This window comes from Trichechus manatus, unplaced genomic scaffold (assembly GCF_000243295.1).
Source record: "Trichechus manatus latirostris isolate Lorelei unplaced genomic scaffold, TriManLat1.0 scaffold00029, whole genome shotgun sequence".
In the NCBI taxonomy this organism is placed as follows: domain Eukaryota; kingdom Metazoa; phylum Chordata; class Mammalia; order Sirenia; family Trichechidae; genus Trichechus; species Trichechus manatus.
In genome coordinates, this window is record NW_004443965.1 from 4,725,128 (window position 1) to 4,741,107 (window position 15,980).

Genomic DNA, 15,980 nt, shown 5'->3' on the forward strand with positions numbered 1-15,980 from the left:
AGTTGTGCTGGACTCAGTCTGGTGGAGGCTGTGGTAGTTGTGGTCCATTAGTCCTTTGACTAATCTTTCCCTTGTGTCTTTGGTTTTCTTCATTCATCTTTGCTCCAGGCGGGGTGACATCAGTAGATGTATCTTAGGTGGCTGCTCACAGGCTTTTAAGACCCCAGACTCTACTCACCAAAGTAGGATTTAGAACATTTTCTTTATAAACTATGTCATGCCAATTGAGCTAGATGTCCCCTGAGACCGTGGTCCCCAGCCCTCAGCCCAGTAACTCGGTCTCTCAGGGAGTTTGGATGTGTCTGTGAAGCTTCTGTGACTATGTCTTGGTTAAGTGGTGGTGGTTAGTCAGTAAATATTAAGTGCCTATTGTTTGTCAGATTTATTTCCCTCTTCATGAAGGGATGTCTGTGGGGTTCTTGGACTGGTTCACTTCTACTGTTTTTTTCAGTAACTTAAAAAAATATGAAAATAATTTATTGATTTAAAAAATATGAGTGCCTTATGTATGCTAGACACTGTTCTTGATGTTGAGGATTAAGCAGTGGACAAAATCCCTCCTCTGATTGAGTTTATTCTAGTGGAAGGAAGACAGGCAATAAAAAATTCAGTATATGGCATTTGATGACAAGGAGTGTTGTGAAGAAAAATAAGGCAGAGAAAGGGAAAGGGCATTAGGAGTGGGGTTGAAGTTTGAAATAGCAGGGTAAGGAGAGGGTCCTTGAGAAGTTGTTAATGAAGCGTAGACCTGAAGGGGCGAGAGAGTGACATGCAGATATCTGGGGGAAGAGTATTCAGTTAAAGGCAGTAGCAAGTGCTCAGGCAGGAGAATTTCCAATCTTTGTATCAACAAGGAGTCTAGTGTGGCTGAAGGAGAATGAATGAAGCAAGAGGGATGTTCATAGAAGATGAAGTCAGAGAGGTAAGAGATTGGGTACAAAGTGGGAGCCAGATTGTACGGAGCCTTGTAAATCATTGTAATAAGGACTTTGGTTTCTCTGAGTGAAAAAGGAAGCCATTGGAGGGTTTTGAGCAGAAGTGTGAGATGATACAGTTTACCTTTAAAAGGATTGCTGTTTGTGTTGAAAGGGGGAAGGTGGTTCAGGGTTAGGATTCTCATCTTCCATGTGGGAGTCCTGGGTTTAATTCCCAGCCAGTACACCTTATGTGCAACCACTACGCCTGTCAGTGGAGGCGTGCATGTTGCTTTGATACTGAGCAGGTTTTAGCAGCGCTTCCAGACTAAGATGGACTAGGAGGAAAGGCCTGGTGATCTACTTCTGAAAATCAGCCAGTAAAACCTTATGGATCACAAAAGGTCTGGTCCGCAACTAATCATGGGTATTGCATAGGGCTGGACACCATTTCATTCTTTTGTTCATGGTGTTGCCATAATTTGGGGACAAGTCAGATGGCAGCTAACAATAGCAACAACATGCAGGCTGAACTAGAAATAGACTGTAGATCTATGGCCAGGAGGCCAGCGAGGAGACTGTTGCAGTAAATCAGGCAAAAAAATACGAAGACTTGAATCAGAGTGGTGGTGGTATGGAGAAATGGTTGAATACTGGATATATTTTGAAGATAGAGCCAACAAGATTTTCTGGATCATTTGGATATGATGTGTGAGAGAAAAAGATATCAAAGATGGACACAAGACTTTTTACCTAAACATCTTGAAGTTTGGAATTGCCATCAACTAAAATGAAGGAGACAAATGAAGAAGACTGTGAGAAGGAGTTTGTTTTTATTGTCTATAAAGGGTGGGGGAGATGAGGAGCTTGGGTCTGTAATGTTTGAGATGTCTATGAGATATTGAATAGACATTTGGATGTATAAGTCTGGTGCTTAGGGAAAGAGTCAGGCTAGAGATAAAAACTTGGGAGACATCAGCGTATAGTTGGTATTAAACACCATAGGATTGAATGAGACACCAAGGGTGTGAGTGTGGAAAGAGAAGAGGTCAGAACATTAAGGCCTGGGGTACTCCTGGAGTGTGTCAAATAATACAGTAGGCAAAGTAAGATGATTACTGAGAAATGACTTTTGGATTTGTCAATGTAGGGACTTTTGGTGATCTTACAAGTGGTTTAGGTGGAGTAAAAACCAAAACCCATTGCCATCGAGTTAATTCCGACTGATAGCGACCCTGTAGGACAGAGTAGAAGTACCCCATAGGGTTTCCAAGGAGTGACTGATGAATTCGAACTGCCAACCTTTTAGTTAGCAGCCAAGCTCGTAACCACTGGAATGGTGGGGCTGAAATCTTGATTGGACTGGGTCCGACAGAGAAATAAGAGGAATTATAGTTAGTTTGTATTAGTTTATAAGGGAGCAGAGAAATGGACTGGTAACTGGAGGGGCATGTTAGGTCAAGGGATTTTTGTTTTTGTCTTTTAAGATGAGAGAAACTATATTTTATTTGCTGACAGAACCAACTAATCAAGTAGAGGAGGAAAAATTGATGATGCAACAGAGAATTACTGGATTGATATCCCTTTTTCATTATAGAAGATTTAGCAATTACAAATTAGCTTAAAAAGAAGCCCTAATTTCAACACCCAGAGAGAATCAGTTAATTAACACAATGTTTATCTCCCAGTCTTTTTTTCTTTTGCATGTATACACTGTGTATTTTAAAGCAAAGCTGTGTGCTTTTGTAGTGTAATATGACTTTTCTAATTCTGATTTTTATTTACTAATATATGTAGCTTGTTCTTAAAGTGATTATCCTTTTAGGACAAATTGTAATTAAACCAGTATCTTGGGAGAAGCACTAAACTATTAGAAAAATTAAACAACTATAGTATACAAATGAAATTATATAGCTAACACCAACTAAAGGATTTAAGTAGTATCTTGTATAGAATAGGACCTTATTAACTACATAAATAAAAAGAATAATGTAAAAAAGAATGAATAATGATGTTGGATAGTAGCCCTGACCCAGGGGGGTTTGCACACATACCAGTGTATAATTGTCTTTGCCTTTGTTCTCAGGAAATGAAGAGTTCCATTAAAAAAATTTTTTTGGTATATTTTAATTTAAAAAAAGTTGAAATGTGCACATTCTTATCATATAGGAAATTTGTAAACTATGGAAAAATAGAAGAGAAAAAAATCACTATTTCCATCATGCAAACACAATTACTGTTGAAATTTTTTTAAACATACTTTTTATATGATTCTGTACCTTCTGTTTAAACAGTTTAAAGTTAACGTTTTGCATGTTATTGGTCTTTTTGTGAACATTCACCTTTATAACCCTAATGCCTGCCTGTCTTAGTTATCTAGTGCTGCTATAACAGAAATACCACAAATGGACGGCTTTAACAAAAAGAAGTTTATTCTCTCACAGTCCAGTAGGCTACAAGTCCAAATTCAGTGCGTCAGCTCCAGGGGAATGCTTTCTCCGTTGGCTCTGGAGGAAAGTCCGTGTCATCAATCTTCTCTTGGTCTGGGAGCTTCTCGGTGCAGGAACCTCAGGTCCAAAGGACGCCCTCTGCTCCCGGCACTGCTTTCTTGGTGGTGTGAGGTTCCCATGTGTCTCTGCTTGCTTCTCTCCTTTATATCTCAAAAGAGATTGGCTTAAGACCCTGCCCAATCTTGTATACCTCATCAGTATAACTGCCGCTAATCCGTCTTATTACATCATAGTGATAGAGTTTACAACACGTAAGGAAATCATATCAGATTACAAAATGGTACACAATCATACAGTATTGGGAATCGTGACCCAGCCAAGTTGACAGATATTTTTGGGGAGACATAATTCAATCCATGACACTACCACACTCTCTGGTAGGTAACACTGAATTAAAATTTGTTAAATTGAAAGATACCCTAAGGTTCCATTGAGTAAATGTACTATTGGAAATTTAAAACAACAAACAAGCCAGTTGCTGTAGAATGGGCTTTGACTCATGGTGACCCCATGTGTGTAGAGTAGACCTGTGCTCCATAGGGTTTTCAGTGGCAGATTTTTTTGGAAGTAGATCACCAGACCTTTTTTCCGAGGCACCTCTGGGTGGACTTGAACCTCCAACCTTTTATTAATAGCCGAGTATGTTAACAATTTGCACTACCCAGGGACTCCATTGGAAATTTAGGTTGTATCTAAAGAGCAGGTTCTGAATAATCCAAAGCATCTTTCAGCTGCTCACAAAGGCTCATATGAAATGAGAGAGACTGTGTATTGCACCTTGAAATATTTTCAAAGGGAATTTAGAGGAGGGAGATAGATAAGACAGTTATGTGATATGTATATTTTTCCTGTAATGAACCCTTTTCTATCAATTAACTGATTAATTTTTTCATTTGTTTATCCTTCAACAAATACATGCTAGACATTGAAATAAAACAGTAGACACATTGAACAGGGTGCCTGCTTTTATGAAGCTCAGGTCTAGTGGGGGATATACATAAGCAAATAGGAAGTAAAATACAGTATGAGATAGGCTGTTCTAAGGGAAGTATGTGATGCTTTGAGAACACCTAATGGGGGGTGGGGAACCTAACTGTAATACAGACTTGGTGGGTTTGGGAAGGCTTCTTAGGTAAAGTAATGGGTAAATGGGTAAGCTGATGATCTAGAGGATGTATAGGAGTTACCCAGTTAAGTGGAGGTGATACGGGGAAGGGTACTGAGGGCTGTAGGCAAAGGGAATAGCATATGCATACGTTTAGAGCTTTGCTGTCCAATACAGTAGCCACTAGTCAGTGTCATTATTTAAATTAAATTTAATTAAAATAAATAAAAATTCGATTTCTCAGTCACACTAGCCACATTTCATATACTTAACGTAGCTAGCAGTTACTGTATTGGACAGTACAGACAAAGAACATTTCCATTATTGAAGAAAATTCTGTTGAACACTGCTGGTTTAGAGGCAAGGGAGAATGTGGCTTATTTGGCAAACAAGGAGAAGTTCAATATGGGTGGAACACAGAGGTAGGGGAAAATGAGGGACTGGTGAAAGTGGTTGATAGGTAAGCAGGGTCCATGTTATGAAGGGTGTTGTATACCATGCTCAGAAAGTTGTGCTTTATCATGAAGGTTTGCACAGCAAGAGCTACCAGAGGATTTTAGGTAGAGGAGCAACATTATGAGATTTATATTTTTGAAAGATCACTCTGACTGCATCTAAGTTTTGTGGGATGGTTTTTTTTTTTTTACACCTAAGGTTTTGGAGGAGCCCTGGTGGCGCAGTGGTTAAGAGCTTGGCTGCTAACCAAAAGGTCAGCAGTTGGAATCCACCAGCTGCTCCTTGGAAACCCTATGGAGCAGTTCTACTCTGTCCTATAGGGTTGCTATAAGTTAGAATCGACTCGATGGCAACTGGTTTGGTTTTTAAGGTTTTGGGTTGGAAAAATGTGTGAATGATGTTGGTGTTCTCTAACATTGGAGACTGGAAACACAGAAGATGGAGCAAGTTTGGAGTGAGGAGAGCAAGTGTTGAGTTTGGTTTTGGATCTGTGGAGTTTGAGATGATAGTTGGGCATCCAGTAAGCAGTTAGATTCATGGATGTGGTACTCAGGAGAGATACCTGGGCTGGAGATACAGATTTGGGAGTCAGTTGATAGATGATACTTGATGCTAATTAGGAGGGAAACTGTGGGGTATGTGAGGAAAAGGCCAAGGAAGAATTTTGGTAAAGTCAGCATTGAAGGGAGTGGGAGAATTGGAGCTCACTTAGAAGACTGAGAAAAGAGAGAAAACCCAGAGAATGCAATTTGGGGAAATGGTCGACGTTGATTATGCAAACAGAGCTTTTGTGTTGTGTTTAAGATTGAGGAAAAGAGCCAAATCCACTTCCTGCTTCTGTATGAGGAAGATGACATGTAAATTGCTCATTGTGGTACATTGAAGCAGTATGTGTAATGGTTAAGCACACTGACTCTGGAGTCACTCTATCTGGGTGTGAAAACTTGTGACAGTTAATAAATGGTACTTGGGCAGGTTACTTTACCACTCTATGCCCTTAGTGTCCTCGTCTGCAAAATGGGAATGAGTATGATAATTATGGAGCCCTGGTGGCATAGTGGTTAAGAGTTTGGCTGCTAACCAAAAGGCTGGCAGTTGGAATCCACCAGCTGCTCCTTGGAAACCCTATGGGGCAGTTCTACTCTGTCCTATGGAGTGACCATGAGTCGGAATCGACTCTATGGCAACGGGTTTGGGTTTCATGATAATTATTGTGAGAATTAAAAGAATTACAGTTAACAGTGCCTGATACATAGTAAGCACAATAGTTATCATCATAACACCATTAATATCAATTGAGCTTTTTTAAAGATTTTGTTTTGTTTTATTTTTATACAATGTATTTTTAAGGACAGTTTACTAGGCTTATACTGAATCCTTTCTATCAACTCTTAAAATTTTAGAATCGTTAATTTGCACATTAACCATTGTTTTATGTTTTAAATTATTTCACACTATTGATTTTCCAAATAATATTTCACGAGCATTTGAAACAACTAAATTACATAACGTGTCTTTAATGTGTACCATAGAAAAATAAATGAAATTAATAAGCACTAGGTGAATTCTTCTGCATGGTTATTAGGGACTTGGGAACAATGATTATAGTGTAAGGGAATAAAAATGTATTTGCTTTAAAACTTTTTATTTAAACTTCAGTCTTACTGACAGTCTGTTGCTTTGAAACTGTCTATTCTTAAGGAATACATTTCTCATTTTTCCTAAAAGAAGAGGGCTATGTATGTTTTACTTTAACAGAAATCAAAAGAAGACAGTGTTTCAAGAAGGAGTTAAGTGGTCAGCAGTGCTAGCTGCTGGTGAGTAGTCACATAAAATAAGGTTGGGGAAGTGGTTTTTTTTTTTAATAGAAATTTTTTTTTGTTGTAAATTTATACACAATTTCTACATGTACAATTAAGTCACATTGATTACATTCTTCAAGTTGTACAACCTGTCCTTCTGCCCTTTTCCAAATTATTCCTCTACCATTAAGATAAACTCACTGCCCCCTAAGCTTCTTATCTAATCTTTCTAGTTGTTGTGGGGGAAGTGTTTATTGGATTTAGTGGTAAGGCAGTTGTTGGTGACTCTGGTGATAGAGACAGTAGAGTCAGGGAATGTTGAGTGTGGAAATTAGATTGCAGTGGATTGAGGAATGGGTGAGAAGTGAATAAAAGAAGACCATTTCTCCAAAGAACTCCTGGTTGTCAGGGAGAGGAGAAAGGATGGTGATTGTAGGGAGACATGAAGTTTAAGGAGCTTTTTTTTAATGGTTGGAGAGAGTTGAGCATGCTTATGCACTGACTGGAAGAAGGCAGTAGAGAAGAGTGTTAGAAAATACAAGAGACAGGGGATCCAGAGCACAACAGAGAAAAGGAGGAAGAGATGGTTTTGGAGGTTGGATAGTTCTCTGCTAATGAGAGGGAGAAATGGTTAGAGAGTGGGAGAGGGAAGTGGCAGGGATAAAAGTTTGAGGAGAGGACTGAAGTAGCTGCTAGAGAAAATGGGAAGGACTGCTGGCGGAAAAAGCTGTCACTAAGAGGATGCGATCGAGGGCTTCCCTACTTGAGATTTTAGGCCACTGATTTATATTGCCAGCAGGCTGATTGGTCATGAACTTTTTGTCTAGCAGTACTCCGCAGTCTGTGTATAGATGTGAAAAAAATGGTCTTCAGATGATGCAGGATTGAGGTTTTGCTAGGCTGGTGATGTGCAATGACAGTTTAGCAAAGAAGTTTAGGATATTGATAAGAAAGTTGAGGTAATTAAGCATGATGTCTAAGCTGGAGTGGGAAAGAAGTAAAGATAGTAGGGGGCTGATAGGAAACAGAAGAAGGCTTGGGGCTAGAAGTCTTTAAAGTTAAAAGAACAGGTGTAGTGGGAGTAATGGAGTGGGAATACTAAAAGGATAGGAGACTGATCAGAGAGTTGTATGAATTTAATATTTCAGAGATCGAACAATTTCTGGTTTAGGGTGTGGCTGTGGGAGTGAATTGCTGAAAGTTGCTTGGAAGTGAAAATCATTCTTCATGAAAATGATTATGATTAGTCCAAGAAACTTAGAGATCAGGGTACTAGGTGAATCTCCTGATGTTGAAATCACTTAGAATAATAGCCAATGGCTAAAAAGTCTTAATTGAGTGAGGGAGTGAGGGATGACAACAGCAAGAATGGATAGGGATAGCTAACTTTAATGGTGGTTATTATTATTATTATTTTTCACAGTCCAATGGCTTCACTTTTTATTTTTTAAACATAAACAGCATCATTTCCAGTTCACTGTACTTGATCTTTATAATATAGTATGGAAGCTTGACTGACTTTTAAAACATTACCTGGGTGTGCATGTTGGGGGCAAGATGTAATCTGTTGCTTTCTAGATTCACTAGATTATACATTTAAGGGACAGAATCTTGTGTAACAGTAAATACGGTTTTTATTTTCACCTGTGCAAAGACCTATTAAGTGTTTCTTGTAGCTATATAATCTGGACCTGCTGTAGGTGGGAAGTAATTCTGGTGTGCTCCTCCGTATTACCCTGAAGCTGCTGCTTAGAGGTTTGGTGGTATAAATTAGACATTGAGGCAAGTAATCTTGCACTACCTAGCCTGGACAGAAATAGAAGGAAATATCTATCAAGTTAAAAAGTCACTCGAAAACCTGCACCTACAATGCCTTTGCTTTGGCAATCTGGTTGGAGTAGTTAGAAACAAGGACTGTGGTCAACAGATTAGAGGGCACTGAATATATACAAGCTACTTATGGGCAAGTACCTCATCTATAACTGTAAAGACTGTATTGAGTCTGTCACCACTGTATACCTAGTGTCTGGCAGATAGCAGGTACTCAAAACATTTACTGAAAAAAATTCATGTGTACATGCGTTTATGTAGGGAACTAATTATTGCAACCCCTTGTTGATCTGAGGAAATAAAAGTTAATAGCACTGTGATTAGAAGTGTAGTGCCAGAGGGTTGCTGGGTATGGAGAGGGAAGGAGATCACTATTGATTAAAGGAAGATTAAATTTTGCCCAGGTTTGTCCATCTCTTGTTTAAAGTGTTTAAGATGAAATGCTGTAATTAAACTTTATAATGTCTATATAAATATACATGGAAACAATGTAAAATATTTAACCAAGTAACTATTCAAAAAATAAACAAATTAACTTTATGAAGTTACCACTTCAGTCCTTACATTGATTTGTTTAAAAAAAAATACCAGTTTGAAATACATTATTGGAAGTGAGTACAGGTAATAAATAGAAAAAGGGATGTATAGTGCTGGAGACATCAGTGTATCTTCATCTATTGCCTACTGCTGTAGACAAAATTTGACACAATTAGCATTATTGAAAGAGCCACCAAAGTAAGCAGGACAAGGCTGCAAACCACTAGAAAAGTAGCTTAAAGTTCTGGACCACTCACCAAGAAAAATACTCTCTTCATCTGGGCACTAACCTCACTACAGCACTGAATTCTCTACTACCACACAAAAGAACAATTTAAAAATATCAGAAGTGCCCACTAGCCTTCATAAACAGTATTTTTTTAAGTCAAAGTTTTGCTTTAAATATCTGATAATTACTCAAATATCCTAACCCATGAAGTAATAAGTTACAAATATCTAAATTTAATAACTTAAATGTGATATGGTTAATATAAGCCATACTGCATGAGTATGTCATCTAATCTCAGGTAGATAATTAAAAGACTTAAATTTACAGTTTCAGTTTCTTCTGAGAGTGATGTCAGTATTCTAGCAATAGTGATGACATCCCATTGTAAATGCGTAACATGCTAATGTACATAATATTTGGAATTATACTTGATTGAAGAAATCTATGTATACATTGTTCCATACTCTATGTGCAAATTTTCAACAGTGCAGGTTTATAATTAAAACTGGGTTTAGCAAATGCTTTCTGACTTCTGAAAGCAAATTATGAAAACACACTTCTAAAAGTGAACCAAGTTATAAATAGGTGACACCAATTCTTTTTTCCCTTTACGTGTGATGAACTTCATGAAGTATTAATTCCCAAGGTATATTTGTTTCTGGACCACACAGCTTACATGCTCTTCTTTCAAAGGCAGCCACCATCTGCTTTACAACTTCATCAAAGAGTGTGGCAAGCTGAGAGTGTAGAAGTGAGGGAAATTCAAACGAAACTGAAAAATCTAAGGCACAAGTTCTTGGGTAGTCAGGAAGACCTGGGCTAAAATGCCAAATAGTCTCCAAATGATTGAAAAGTCTCTCATCTGTACAGGATGCGCTAGTATTCTCTTCTCTGAATATTCTCTTGTTTATTAGTGGTGCAATGATTTTGAAGAAAGTTCTTGCATGTGTCTCCTTAGACATGACTGAGGTATGTAGTGGAAGAGTTCTGCTCATCAGTATACCACAGGAAGCTAAATATCTAAAGTTCCGCACAGGACTCTGCACCGGAGCCGGGGCTCCAGCTGCTGTCGCCGACTTCAGATGGCATCCCGAGACCACCTTCCTCAGGGCCCCTTGACCAGTCTGAGCTGCCATGATCATCTCCCAGTGGTGGTTATTTTTGAGGATGTTTTATATGTGGGTGCATGAAAACATTTCTCTTTGAGTCTAGTATCAGAAATAATGAGATCCTTTTTATTGAATTATGAATCATTGATTGTTAACTTTACATGATGACTGCTAGAAAACTTAGAGTGAAATTTGAGGTCTGTGACTAGCATGTGTGTGGAACTTTGTGGCATGTATTTTGGGTATTAACCTTTTACTCTTTAATTTCATTTATTTTTCCTTTTCCTTATTAAAAAGTTTAAAACTGTGCTTTATGTTAGGAATAGCTGAATTCCTCCCTTAGATTAAAGTTGGGGAACAGAACAGCACATAAATATGCCTAAGTAATTGTTGGAGACAATAACAGTTACTGTTACTATTCATCCCTGCCACTCCATCTAGTACCACCATCACCATAATTGTCAACCTTTATGGAGTGGCTACTCTGTGTAGACTCTGTTCTTGGCTTGGGGGATACAAACCAATGTTATTATTGTAATAATAATACCTTATATTTATATAATACTTTTATTTTCAATGGGTTTCTAGCCCTTTCCTCTATATGCCTCAAAAATTTGTAAGACTCCCAGTCTTCCTAGTAACTTTTTAGAACCTGTCTTCTGTCCTGCCTGTTGAACCTAGGTGACAAAATCAAGTCTAAATCCCATGTGTTCAACATCACCATTCTTAAGGGGCCTGTTGCTCCTGTACTTTAGTCTCTTTCCTCTCTTCCTTAAGCAACCCCCCTGCCAAAAAAAAAAAAAAGAGATCTTCAGGCCCCATTTAACCCAGGCCTCTTTTGGCTAATTATTTGCACTAAGTACATACAAAGCTCTTTTGTTCACTATTGTGATTCTGAATCACATTAACTCTAAATGTCTTCTTATATGGGTTGCTTCTTTACCCCATCAAGTTTCACATCCTATTACTGTCCTATCCAAATACTCTTAGGTTTACTCTTTATCACAGCTTCAATTTTTATAGCACTACACGCCCACATACTTGTACTTTTCCCCCTTTTTTGAGTCTTACTGTGATACAAGACATGTAATTATTTAGAAGGTCTCTTAGTTTCTAACATAGAGGACCATTTCTCATGTTGTCTGAGCTCATGGGGACTATTTCCTCATGCTTCTGTGGCTTTGGAACTCCAGGACTCTTAAATTTGTTCTTTGAAAACAGTTTCCATGGGTCATGTATCCATTTATCAGTTTGCAGAGCATTTTCATATACTTTATTTCATACATTGTCTTTATCAGCATACTAACATAGAAAATAAATATTATAAAGTTAGCATCTGCTTAGGGTCAAATGGATTGAGTAAGGAGTAGTACAGGAGTTTGAAGGAGGGAAGGTGGACTTTGATTTCAGCCTTGTCACAAGGATTTCAAAAGAATGAATGGTATCCTTGGTAGGAAAAACCCAGGGTGGAAGTAAATATTCTGGCTTAGCTTATTTTTTTTAGCAGCAGTAAGTGAACTAGTTTGGATAAAGAGGAGAGTTCCTAGAAAGAAACAGTAGAAAAGGAAATTCGAGTGATAGTTGCTAGCGCATGAAGGAAATTGGACTTCATCTTCCATTCTAAGAATGGGAATAGATGATTTTAGATGATCATTGCAGTGGTGTTTTGGGAAGATTAATTTGGCGTTGTACGGAGAGTAGATTGGAGAAAAGAAACTGGAGACAGAGGAATCAAAAAGGAGATTGTTAGAAAAGTCTAAGAGTAATGTGATAATGATTTAGACTTGGTGTAAGTGAGTATGGAGAGGAAGGGTATTGAGAGTGATGTTAGTTACTCACTAGATTTGGGCAAAGGGAGATGGGAATCAAGGACTTCAAGGTTCAAGACTTACTGGAAGAATGTTAGGACTATTGACTGAAATGGGGAAAGACTGAGGTGAATATATTTTGAGAAGCTGAAAGGATATTTTTCTTGACGATGTTGGACTGTAGTTGAGACAGATCAGGGTTGTAGCTCTGTATGAGAGAATATATTGAGGTGAGAGCCAATACATAGTTGTCTTTGACTAAATGCACTTTTCATCAAATTTAAGCAAATTCTGTCAGAAGTCTTTTCTTGAGATGTGTTTGTGGTTATTGAAAGGTTAATATAAAATATTCGGGAATGCAAAAAATAAAAACATAATATTTAACGAACATTATTCCAAAATAATTTGAGTAGTCAGTTTACTGTGGCACAGTGGTTAAAGCAATCAACTGCTAACCAAAAGGTTGGCAGTTCAAAACCACCAGAGGCTCTGTGAGAGAAAGTTGTGATGGTCTTCTTCTATAGAGATTTACAGCCTTGGAAACCCTGTGGGGTCGCTGTAAGTCAGAATCGACTCTATAGCACTGGGTTTTTTTTTTTTTTTTGGAAAGAAAGAATACGAATAGCTACTATACTAGTAGTCAGAGGAATATAAACGTTCTTCCTACTTTTTATTATGGATTAACGGTAATGATAAAAAACAAAACCAAACTTGTTGCCATCGAGTTGATTCTGACTCAGCGACCCTATAGGACAGAATAGAGTTGCCCCATCGGGTTTCCAAGGAGCGGCTAGTGGATTCGAACTGCCAGCCTTTTGGTTAGCAGCCTGAGCTCTTAACCACTGTGCCACTAAGGCTACAGTGGTAATGATAGAGGGTAGTTTTTGCTGTATTTTTATTTGGCAAAGTAAAAAGTGGGGAACTCTGTGTTATTATCCAGAATTTTTGTTGAAATTTTATCTAGTCCTTGAAACCCAGAAGTCTGGGATACTCTTCTGAATATTGAGCTCACTGGTTGCTATAAGGTCGCCATGAGTCGGAATTGACTCGACAGCAACAGGTACAGGTACCTTCAGTAGGAATTAGGACAATAGGGATTTTACAAGTACTGTACTTTTATATGTTTTAGTAAAATCAAAATAGGTGACTTGTATTTAACATTATATGTTGTAAAAATGCTGAGGTTAAAAGTAAATAAAGTTAGAAATGAATAGCTCTTATAAATAGCTTCTGCCTATTTGACAATAATAACTATATAAAATAACACACACACACACACACACACACACACTACCATCTATGTTGGTACTGTGTATTTTACTTAACAAATGATCTTGGATGATAGTGACCTCATATGATTTTTTTCTTCTTCTTTAGCATTCTTAGTATTTTAAAACTGTTTTCATTCCTGTAGTGAAAATGAAAAAGTTTTAATACAAAAATTTAAAACTACATGTGTAAGTTCATAAGTAAATATTTTTGAGTTTTTCAACAGATGGGAAATTTTTAAATAATCGTGTAAACTTCAGTGGTTTGTACTTTTAGATTTTATTCTCGTCAAGCATGAATTTGTAGAACCTTTCCAGTGTTTCTAGGCCCACACAGCCTTCATGGGCTATCCATCAGGCAACGTGGTGGGGCCATGTGACTTTTTAAAAACTGAGCTTTTTTACTGAGATTTTAAAGTGATTCAAGGACAAAACTCATCTAAGGTAGAGATTGCATATTGGTTTCTTCAGTTCCCTACACAGAAGGGAATTGGTCCAAACTCATCCAGACTCATCAGATGGAAAACTTGCCTTCTGTGACCTTGGAAAGTTTTTTTTTTTTTTAAAGAATTAAAAAATTAATCTAGCTTTGAGTTGGCATATCTTCTTAACACAGTCGTAGAAAACTTATATTTACTCTACTGTAGTTTGTGAATTTCTTGGAGGAAAATCTAACGTTAATATTCAGACTTGATGCACAAACTGACTCTTTGGCATGCCTGTATCTATGCCCATCTGTTACTGTGGCGCTATGCCCCCTATTATGGTAGCATGCCAGTAGCAGTGAGGCGTGGGAGCCAACAAAGATGAATTGTTTGGATGGAATACACTATTCTGTGATACTAATTAATTTTGAGCTGATGAATCTACATGAGATAATGTTAACCAAATACAGTCAAAGTAATGTCAGTGAAAATAAAATTTATTTTGACTTATGCAGAAGTGTATTACAGATGTTTTAGACTACCATTGAGAATAATTAGAATTAGTGTTTATTAGGGTTCCAGTCATCAGTTTTCTTTTCATAAAAAATTTTGAGTTTAAAAGAGAAAAATACAATAATTTTTCTTGTGGTAAATTATAGATTAGGGAGGAAGTGTAGTGACACTGTAGGTCATGAATTTTTACTTCTTTTAAGATATTTATGGTTCTTGAGATATAGTACTAATATACTCAACTTTAGAGCAGAAATTGACAATAGTGTGGTAAATGGGAAAAATGTTGGATTTCAAAACAAGGCCCAGGTTTAATTCATCACTTTGCCATTCTCTAGTTGTATGATGATATATTTATATGTTGTATGATCTTAGACTTCCTAAAATATTGTATAATCTTCTACTTTTATGTAGTCCTTACACTTTCTGAGCCTCAGTTTCGTTAAGTAGGAATAATAATAGCCATACATGCTTCATGGTGACTTTGTGATGCTAAAATAAGATAGTGTTATATAAGCTGTAGAAAACAATAACACTAGCAGGTTGCCTAAGTAAGTTATTTATGTATTATAAATGCAAGACATATTAGAGGTAAAACAGCTGTTAATATAGAAAGGCTATAACTCGTATTCCCATACCCCAGAGGTAACTACAATGAACAACTTCTTATGTATCCTTCTAGGAAAAAGAAATTAAGCCAATTTATTATTTTTATATAACTATATACCTTGCTTTTCACTTAATAAGTCTTAGCGGTCTTTCAGTATTTGCTTATGAAACTATGTCAGTCTTTTTAACCACTCTGTAATACTCCCTTGTATTCCCTTTGTTTAATTAGTCTCCTTATTGAAAGTGATTTGATTGATACTACTTTTTGTGGCATATAAGCAACATTTCAACATAAATTTGTGCATATGTGTACAAATTTATCTATTTGTAGGAAAAAATAGATAAATTCTTATTCCTAAAGGTAGAATTATAAGTCAAATGTTACTACATTTTAAATTATGATAGGTGTTGCTAAATTAGATGAGTTATACCAGGTGTAACTCAGTACACAGCAGTAATATCTGTTTTTCTCATACATTTGCCCATAGTGAGTACCATCAAGTTACATAATATTTGCCAGTCTTACAGGTGAAAATTTTACTACACTTACAGATATGGGCACATTTAAATCTTCTCCCTTATAGTTATTGGTTTATTCTTTCAGCGAAATGTCTGCTATGTCTTTTGTCAATTTCTCTATTGTATCAATGCTTATTGATCAGTTAAGGGTGTTTTGTATTTTAAGGACATTAGCATTTCTGTCATATGGATCTGAAATTCATTTTATTTTGTTTTTTGTCTTAGTTTATGGCATGAGTTTTTTTTTCTTTGTAAAAATTTTAAAACTTTCTGTGTTTATATTTATTGATTTTTTTCCCCTTTTATTGCTTTCCAGACTCCCCCAATCTTTTAAATCATTTATAGAAAG

General features: G+C 37.0%; 1 protein-coding gene across 5 annotated transcripts in view; it reads left to right on the forward strand.

Annotated features, from left to right (window-relative positions):
- AP3B1 (adaptor related protein complex 3 subunit beta 1) overlaps positions 1 to 15,980 on the forward strand; it is a 279,061-nt gene that overhangs the window by 12,097 nt on the left and 250,984 nt on the right. The window contains exon 1 of one of the 5 annotated variants that reach the window (XM_023729481.1): positions 6,753 to 6,802. The exons of 2 other annotated variants lie outside the window; for them this stretch is intronic. Coding sequence is in view for 1 of the 3 variants with exons in the window: in XM_023729480.1 (XP_023585248.1) it covers positions 10,518 to 10,561 (44 nt within the window). In the remaining 2 variants the exon portion in view is untranslated. Of the gene's footprint in view, positions 1 to 6,752; positions 6,803 to 10,418; positions 10,562 to 15,980 lie in introns of those variants that run through there. 2 more of the 5 variants (XM_023729484.1, XM_023729480.1) reach the window with 2 other exon arrangements.